A 9,387-nucleotide genomic window follows, 5' to 3' on the forward strand; every position below is an offset into this window, starting at 1 on the left:
GCTACGCTCATGTCACCCTGAGAACTATTCTGCCCAGCTCTAGTCCTAGAGAATAGGTCCGTGCCCCTATCCTTCACTGAGTCTCATATCCAACTCATAGTCATGTCCGTTCCAGTGTCCATTGCTGTATAGTCTGCCTGTGAGTCATCTTCCACCCCTGCTCTCGCTGACCCTTGGGGTATTTTCTTTATGTTAGACGTAGCTTATGCTGGCTGTGACAAAGACGCTAGGCCTCGCCACTGCTACCATGGATTACTAGCCCATGGTAGCACCCTTGGGGTCTATATATATATATATATATGAATAAAAGGAACCTTCAGCACAGCCATGGACCATTTTCAGTGACTGTCAGAGAAAGACAAAACACTGATATTCACAGTGCTGCTTTTGTTGTGAAAAGATAAGAAAATGATGCTCACAATCTTAAAAAACTCCAATTCAACAACAGTTTTATCCTACATTAATCATAGCTTCCACCTTTAAAAGAAGAGAAAGAAGTGTACAAGGAATGATTTAGAAAAGTTTAACAAGTAAACTGATTTAATACGTTGATCTGAAAACCTGTGAGGGAAAGAGACAAACATGTACAGACTGAACTATTTGTTCAACAGTGAGAATGTTTCTCTAACAGTAGGAGACTCTCTCTGCTACACTGAACACAGAGACACAGAGGAACCAGACCACCAGACTGCAAACCCAGGATACAGTGGTTGAGTGAATGTGGTGTTGAAGGTATGGAGGTGGATCAGTGTGTCAGAGGAGACTCTGTAGAAGGACAGAGTGCCAGCAGGATAGTCCACATACACTGCTGCTCTGTTAGACACAGAGGAGGAGGAGGGGGAGGAGGAGATTGGTTTTTGTGTGTCATTGTGCCAGACATAGTAACCATCATCAGAGCCTCTCAGACTCCAGGACTGATTGTTTAATCCAAACACACAATCTGAGCTGTTTCCTTTCTTGCTGATACTTCTGTAACTCACGGACATATGAACCATTCCTCTCCACTCGACCTCCCAGTAACAGCGACCAGTGAGACCATCTCTACACAGCAGCTGAGGCCAGTATTCAAATCTGTCTGGATGATCAGGATATGACTGATCCTCCTTCACATGTGTCACCTTCCTGTTGTTGTCAGACAGTCTGACGTTTGTATTCACTGTGTTTGTGTCGATTGTGAGTTCACAGGAATCTGATGGAGAGAACAAGACACAGCCGCAGTTATTGATCTATCATCTGAGGCTTGTACTATGAAGCAGGTTCAACATACCCAGGATAACTTTTTGTTATCTGGCTTAAGTGAACCTAACATTGTCCTGATAACCTGTTCTAAGAAGCTGGTTATCACCTGGCTCAGTTCACTCTGGGTTTTCCTATCCAACTATGAACGCGTTTATGAGAAAGAGCCAGAGTTGCTAATTATAAACAACAATGTCAGAACCATGAATAAAGTTTATATTATCATATGAGAAGAAACACTGATACCTGTTGTTAAATACAATATGATTACATGACATAGAAAAGAAATGGTAGAAATAATTTCCAATTATTAAAGTCCGGCTAAGGATATACTGTAAATAGGTGCACAAATTATTAAGTTTCTTAGTGAGTATTTTTTTTCTTTTGCCTGATGATGAACAAACTGTTATGTATATGTGAAGCAGATAAAACAGTTACAGTTAATGTCAGACTGTTTCTGCTGCAGAGAGGAGAGAAAGAAAAAAGGAGAGAAGAAGCTGATGTCTGATGAGTCAGTCTGACTGAAATGTTCATTTGTAATGATGGAAAATATTGAACAATGTGTGGATCATTGTTGGTTTAGTTTTTATTTCCAGTTCTGAAGTTCCAGATCCTCCGAAGTTAACCTGCTCAGGAGAAGGTTAGGAGTTCAGGTTAAGTTACCATGGTGAATTACCCCGTTAACCACCTGGTAGGACTGAAAAGCTAGAGTTAAACCTGAAGTTACCTCAATAACCTCAGATCCTGCTTCATAGTACAGACCTCTGTTTATTTATTGAGAGTTTGATGGTGACTCATGACATCAGGGATGTGACAGTTTGGAGATGGTTGAATGTGCTGCTTTGTTTTCATGACTCAAATTAAAAAAACACACTTACACTTCCTCAGACCTGGTTCCAACCATTGGACTCCACAAGGCTCGACCCTGAAAGGAGGAGGGGGGTCAGAGCAGCACATTCTCTTTCAGCATGCACACATTGACATTACATCACTCCCACACTATGGTTGTCACATTTAAGCACAGTTCTAACTAGATTCAAGATTCATTATTTGTCACATACATAGTTCAACTTGCAGTAAAATGTAAAATCTGGTTCCTTAACTGTGCGACAGTAGGCATAACTAATCATTGTACTTTAGTAATAATCTATTTTTTCCTCTTTGTGCTAACCTAGGCTAAAGATATCCCTGAAACTATTTCTGTGCAGACACTGAACTGATATGATCCTGGGGAAGAGGGTAGAAAAGGATATTTCTCAAAATGAAGGCTACTTTAAGATAGAAATCTGTCCAAACAGCAAAAATCATTACCAACAAGCAATTATCACTTTTGCTCCTGGAGATGCTTGGAGACACCGTTCACGTCTCCTTTTCATGTTCAACCAATGTTGTTTTGCATGAAGTAAAAAGGCTTCCTAAATATGTGATTGTTCATATAACACTCAATGAAAATTCTCTATTGTTACAACTGCGGTTGTATTGTATTTCATTGTATGTGTTCTCTTTGTGTTTTGGCAGGTAGCATGATCATGATGTATGTAAATGTATGTATGCCGTGACCAGACAGTGATTGGGGCGCAGCTTTGGCAGTGGCAGCTGATTGGCAGTGGCAGCTGATTGGCTCCTGTCCTGGCCACCAGCATTTAAAGAGCAAGATGGTGCAACCAAGCAGCTTGAGGGGAGAGCCACTTCTTTCGCCCATCCCAACCAGCCACACGTTACCACCGCCATACGTCTTTGTGCATTGTAATTTGACAGAGCTAGTAGGGGTGGACTGCCTTTTTTAGTTCTGAACCCCTTTTCTCCTGTTTTTGTGAGACAGGGAGCTTAGTGGATGTATTTTGGTTTTGGTTATCTTTAGGCAAGTTATGTTTTGTTTTCAGGTAGACTTTTGTTTGTTATTTTGGCCTATGTCCACCCTGAAGTTATAATTTGCTCATTGTTAAAAAATAAAGACTCCCGTCGATAAGATTAATAATTCGTTTCTGTGGCTACTTGGGACTCGGGAAAGATGTGGTATTCATGTTGTGTCTTGGCCACCCCTAGACGGGACATAACATCTATCAACATTGTCTGTTGCTGCAGTAGACTTCTCCATACCTGAGAGTGTCCAGTCTCCAGTATGGCTTCCCCGGTCCAGCAGACAAAAGCTTCACTCCTGTGTCTCCTGGATGATTGTAGCTCAGGTCCAGCTCTCTTAGATGGGAGGGGTTGGAGCTCAGGGCTGAGGCCAGAGAAGCACAGCCTTCCTCTGTGATCAGACAGCCTGACAGACTGAACAGACACACAAAACGGGTCTAACGGTATCTCGGATACAAGAGGCTGAAAGGAGTTTCCTATGTAGGGTTGGTGGGCTCAGCCATAAAGATAAGGTAAGGGGGTGTCCTCAGACGCAACTTTGAGAACCTAAGAGGCTCTTAGTATTCTTAAAATCTTAAATTGCTTGAAAATTGTGCATTTAAATGTTTTTAAAAATAATATTTTTTTAAATCTCCCAAAGAGGATTCCTCAGTCCCTCTCCAAAGGTTTGGGCTAAGCCCCCATTGTCTTGAATTCCCAGTATTGAACAAACATCAGAGGATCACCAAAGTTATTACAAGTCATTCTGAGGAGAACATGAATGTGTACATTTCATCAAAATCCATCCAATAGTTGTTGAGGTAATTCAGTCTGAGCCAAAGCAATGGAGCAGCATTATCATCTATAGAGTCATGCTTTTAGTGACGTTAAAAACATTAAGATTTGTTGATGAAGATTGAAGCTCTTGTCAAAAAGGGAGAAAGAGACTGTGCTGTGTGCACGCACAAAAGAAAAACAGTGACTTGGTATATCAAAGTAGCCATGAGACGGAGGTAACTAGTCTGCCTTTTATCGTGAAAACAGTGCTTGAGGTTCTTCAAGTTCCTCTCTGAACACTTAGCTTTATGTTTTGGTTTATATTTGTTTAGGTACATTTCGATCCAGATACAATCTTTGGAGACAAATTTAGAATAAATGTTAAATGAAAATTACCTGAAGCATTTTGAATATTTAAACAATAAATCAAAAGAAGTTGATGACAAATTCTCATGGAGAATAATTAATGGAGAAAGTATAAAATATATAGACAAACATGACAGTATCCTCAAATGTAAATCAGATTTTAAATGGTCATATATTAAAACAGGTTGATGATCCTGACCTTAGTATTTTCAGTGCACAGTGTGGACTCTCCAGTCCAGCAAACAGCAGCTTCACTCCTGAATCCTGCAGGTTGTTGTTACTCAGGTCCAGCTCTCTCAGACTAGAGGACTGGGAGCTTAGAACTGAGGACAGAGCTTCACAGCTTCTCTCTGAGAGATTACAGCCACTCAGCCTGAAGAGGTGATAATAAGGAATGAAAGAAGAAAGGAATTTATTTTCTCCCCTGTCAAAAAGATAGCAGTGTTTTTATATAATAATAAATAAATCCAACTATCTATACACTTACAGAGCTTTCTTGGAGACTTTGACCACTGGCAGCAGCCTCAGAAGAGCCTCCTCTGAAGCACAGTATTTCTTCAGGTCAAACACATCCAGATCTTTTTCTGATGACAGTAAGATGAAGACCAGAGCTGACAACTGAGCAGGAGAGAGTTTATCTGTAGAAAGATTTCCTGAAATCAGGTATTGTTGGATCTGCTCTACCAGAGAACAATCATTCAGTTCATTCAGGCAGTGGAATAGGTTGATGCTTTTCTCTGCAGAGGGAGTTTCTTCGATCTTTGTCTTGATGAATTGGACTGTTTCTGGATTGGTGTGTGAGCCACTTCCTGACTGTGTCAGCAGGCCTTGTAGGAGAGTCTGATTGGTTTGCAGTGAAAGACCCAGCAGGAAGCGGAGGAACAAGTCCAGGTGTCCATTTGGACTCTTCAAGGCCTCATCCACAGCACTCTGGTAGAAGTTTGACTCTGCAGATTTATCTTCTCTTGGTTCAGACTTCTGGGAGGTTGATTGTTCTTCTGACATCCGATTGACTCCAGAGTTGAAGAAGGTCAGATGGACATGAAGAGCAGCCAGAAACTCCTGAACACTCAGATGAACAAAGCAGAACACCTTGTCCTGGTACAGCCCTCTCTCCTCTCTAAAGATCTGTGTGAACACTCCTGAGTACAGTGAGGCTGCTATGATATCGATGTCACACTCTGTCAGATCTGATTCATAGAAGACCAAGTTTCCTTTCTGCAGCTGGTCAAAAGCCAGTTTTCCCAGAGACTCAATCATTTTCCTGCTCTTTGGACTCCAGAGTGGATCTGTCTCAGCTCCTCCATCATACTTGACGTTCTTCAGTTTAGTCTGAACCACCAGGAAGTGGATGTACATCTGAGTCAGGGTCTTGGGCAGCTCTCCTCCCTCTCTGGTTTTCAACACATCCTCCAGAACTGTAGCAGTGATCCAGCAGAAGACTGGGATGTGGCACATGATGTGGAGGCTTCGTGATGTCTTGATGTGAGAGATGATCCTGGTGGCCTGCTCCTCATCTCTGAATCTCTTCCTGAAGTACTCCTCTTTCTGTGGGTCAGTGAACCCTCTGACCTCTGTCACCATGTCAACACACTCAGGAGGGATCTGATCGGCTGCTGCAGGTCGTGTGGTTATCCAGAGGTGAGCAGAGGGAAGCAGTTTCCCCCTGATGAGGTTTGTCAGCAGCATATCCACAGAGGTGGACTCTGTGACATCAGTCAGGATCTCAGTGTTGTGGAAGTCCAGAGGAAGTCGACACTCATCCAGACCGTCAAAGATAAACACAACCTGGAACTGTTCAAACCTGCAGATTCCTGCTTCTTTGGTTTCAGTAAAGAAGTGATGAATAAGTTCCACCAAGCTGAACTTTTTCTCTTTCAGCACATTCAGCTCTCTGAAAGTGAGTGGAAATGTGAACTGTATGTCCCGGTTGGCTTTGTCTTCAGCCCAGTCCAGAGTGAACTTCTGTGTTAAGACAGTTTTCCCGATGCCAGCCACTCCCTTTGTCATCACTGTTCTAATTGGTTCAGCTCTTCCAGGTGAGGATTTAAAAATGTCTTCTTGTCTGATGGTTGTTTCTGGTCTGACTGGTTTTCTGGATGCTGTTTCTATCTGTCTGACTTCATGTTCATCATTGACCTCTCCAGTCCCTCCCTCTGTTATGTAGAGCTCTGTGTAGATCTGATTCAGAGGGGTTGGGTTTCCTACTTTAGCGATCCCCTCAAACACACACTGGAACCTCTTCTTCAGATTAGATTTGAGTCTAGGCTGGCACATAGCAGGAGATTCTGAAAGAAGACAAAAACACATTTCAAGTAGCTTTATATGACTTTTCTGACCCAAAGTTAACAACTAACAGCAACTGACAAATGACAATGAGTATAGAGTATTCGTGTGGCAAGATCTGTAAGAACATGAGAGGCCTAAAGATCCATCAATCAAAGATGAAATGCAAGGAGAGACTGCAAGCCCTACAATGCACTAGTTTAACACCTGGTGAGGCGAGGCACAGGAGTAGCCAGACCTGGAAACACCCCACAGAGCCCAGAGCCTCCAGTCAGCCAAAGGAGACATGGAGACAAGGCTGCAAACTATGACAACCATCAGAGGCCCTGTTCAGACCTGGTATTAACATGCGTCTTCAGTGATCCAATCACAAGTGGTCAGCTATAAGTACATCAGTTCACACCTGGCTTTGATACTTTGGTTTTACAGGGACAGAATGGCTCATAGCAATGGGTCCGGGACCCCATACTCCTGCAGTACCCCCCACAGCTTCCCCCAGGTGGAAAAAAACTCCCATGCCCTCCTCAGTACTCTCGTCAGGGTAAAGAGCTGGTCCACTGTTCCACGGGCAGGGCAGAATCCGCATTGCCCCTCCTGAATCTGAGGTTCCATAATCGGTTGGAGCCTCCTTTTGCAGCCTCCTGGAGTAAACTTTCCCTGGAAGGCTGAGCAGTGTGATACCCCAATGATTGAAGCACACCCTCCTGTCCCCTTTTATAAAAATGGGAACCACCACCCCGGTTTGCCACTCCATAGGTACTGTCCCCAACCTCCATGCGACATTAAAAAGGCATGTCAGCCAAGACAGTCCTCCAATGTCCAGCATCTCAGCTGCCGAGGAGCTTCTTGACTACCTCAGCGACCTCTGCCAGGATTATAGATGAGACTTCCCCCAAGTCTTCAGACTCTGACTCCTCCACAGTGGACGTTTTTGCCAGATTCGGGAATTCCTCAAAGTATTCTTTCCACCGCCCAACAACATCTCCAGTCCAGGTTAGCAGTTCTCCTCCACGACTGAATACAGCCTGGGTCAAGCCCTGCTTCCCCTTCCTGATTCGCCACAGCGCCCAACTGTCGCTTCTGCAATAGAAGTTTTGAACATGGACCACTCGGACTCCATGTTCCAAACGTACCCTGTGATGTATGAGAAATTCTTCCGGAGGTGTGAGTTGAAGACCTCACTGACAGGGGCATCCACCAGATGTTCCCAGCACACCCTCACTACACACTTGGGTTTACCAGGTCTGTCTGACAGCCTTCCCTGCCATCTGATCCAACTCACCACCAGTTGATGGTCAGTTGACAGCTCTGCCCCTCTCTTCACCCAAGTGTCTAAAACTTATGGCTGCAGATCTGATGATACGACTGCAAGGTTGAGCATCGACCTTTGGCCTAAGGTGCTCTGGTACCAAGTATACTTATGAGCTACCTTATGTTTGAACATGGTGTTTGTTATGGCCAAACTATGACTACAACAGAAGTCCAATAAAAAGCACCACTTGGGTTCAGATCAGGGAGGCCGTTCATCCCAATCACGTCCCTCCAGGTTTCTCCATCATTGTCCACATGGGAGTTCCCCCCCCCCAGCAGAACTATAGAGTCCCTAGGCGGAACCCTTTCCAGGACACCACCCAGAGACTCCAAGAAGGTGTGGTACTGTGAGCTGTTGTTTAGTGCATAGGCACACACAACAGTCAGATGGACTAGACGGGAACAAGTTGCAGAGAGGAAGAGAAATCCTCTTACTGCTCTGCAGATAGTCAGCCAGCTCCTCCTGCTTCATTCTCCTCAAGAAGTTCAGTGTGATCTTCAGAAATGCCTCTCTGCTGCTCCTCCTCAGTTCTTCATCCTCACCACCCAGCACCTCCTCATCCTCCCTTGGACTCTCTAAGCATTCTGGGTACCCTGGACTCAGAACCTTCTGGAACTTCTTCAGCTCATTCTTCACAAAAGTGACCATGTTCTCCTCCAGCAGCTGGAACAGAAAACTATATGAAAGACACCATCAAACTAAAAACATGGAGCCAAACATCAGATCAATGTTGGACTGACAATCCACTTGTCTAAAAAGTGCAGCATGGAGATTTTTGTGAAGAGACCAGATGTAACAGTAGTAGTTGTATATATACAGACCATAAATATGGAGTCCAGCTGTGTTTGATGCTGCTGGGCAGACTGACCACTGGGAACCTCGGAACTCTCCTGGTCCACGCTGTGGAGGAATCATGAAGAAAGAGTTCACATTATGTCCACACAGAGACAAACACAAGCTAAAGATTTATGAAGTGATGTTTGTCTGTGGACAGTGAATCAGATGACTCCCTTTACTGGTAAAGGTTTGCTAGTCCTTCTGATCCCACTGAGAATCAACAACAACTGGCTTCACCAGTCAGTTTGGTTTAGTCCTAACAGCTCTCAGCAACCCCCCATATAGCTCTCCCTCCCTCATTGAACACTGCTTAAGTGCCCTTAAGCAAGGCACGTAGAACCTCCAGCTGTTCCAGTGGAGCTGCTCAGTGTCTGCTTGTATCAGACTGGTTGTATGGGTAGTTATTCTATGAATGTGTTTGATCCCCAGCTCCTTCAGTCATCCACAGCTCCTAAAGTCTGCATGTCAAAGTGTCCTTGGGCAAGATCCTCAGTCCCAAATGGCTGTGCCATCAGCATGCATGCGTATGGGTGAACGTGCATTTAGTTTAGGGGGTGGTTGATAAGAAAAGCATGATACAAGTGCAGACCATTTACCATTTAATTGAGTAATTGGTTGCACGCTAACAAACTGCAGCTACAATGCTAATGCTGGGGACAAGCAGTACTGTATACTGAATGTATATACTGACCAAAAGTTTTAGAAAAAGAAATATAGGTCACCAAAAATGGAAC

General features: G+C 44.0%; 1 protein-coding gene across 1 annotated transcript; it reads right to left on the minus strand.

Annotated features, from left to right (window-relative positions):
• Window positions 1-647: 647 nt before the first annotated feature.
• On the minus strand, window positions 648-8,747 carry LOC111229667 (protein NLRC3-like). The gene is made up of 7 exons (XM_022756087.1): window positions 8,638-8,747; window positions 8,251-8,479; window positions 4,706-6,506; window positions 4,418-4,591; window positions 3,337-3,510; window positions 2,115-2,161; window positions 648-1,189 (listed from the first exon to the last, which is right to left on the minus strand). The coding sequence occupies exons 1-7, from the start codon at window positions 8,638-8,640 to the stop codon at window positions 648-650; spliced, it is 2,970 nt and encodes a 989-aa protein (XP_022611808.1). The 5' UTR covers window positions 8,641-8,747.
• Between the last annotated feature and the right edge of the window lie 640 nt (window positions 8,748-9,387).

The sequence above is a fragment of the Seriola dumerili genome, unplaced genomic scaffold (assembly GCF_002260705.1).
Source record: "Seriola dumerili isolate Sdu_G_001 unplaced genomic scaffold, Sdu_1.0 BDQW01000242.1, whole genome shotgun sequence".
NCBI classification, from domain to species: domain Eukaryota; kingdom Metazoa; phylum Chordata; class Actinopteri; order Carangiformes; family Carangidae; genus Seriola; species Seriola dumerili.

Bases quoted from the DNA above. Each gene is read 5' to 3' on its own strand.
- LOC111229667 (XM_022756087.1), bottom strand. The intron at 2,162-3,336 runs GTATGGAGAAGT...TCCTCCTTTCAG, and splicing joins TGGAGACTGGACACTCTCAG to GGTCGAGCCTTGTGGAGTCC. The intron at 1,190-2,114 runs GTAAGTGTGTTT...TCTCTCCATCAG, and splicing joins GGAACCAGGTCTGAGGAAGT to ATTCCTGTGAACTCACAATC.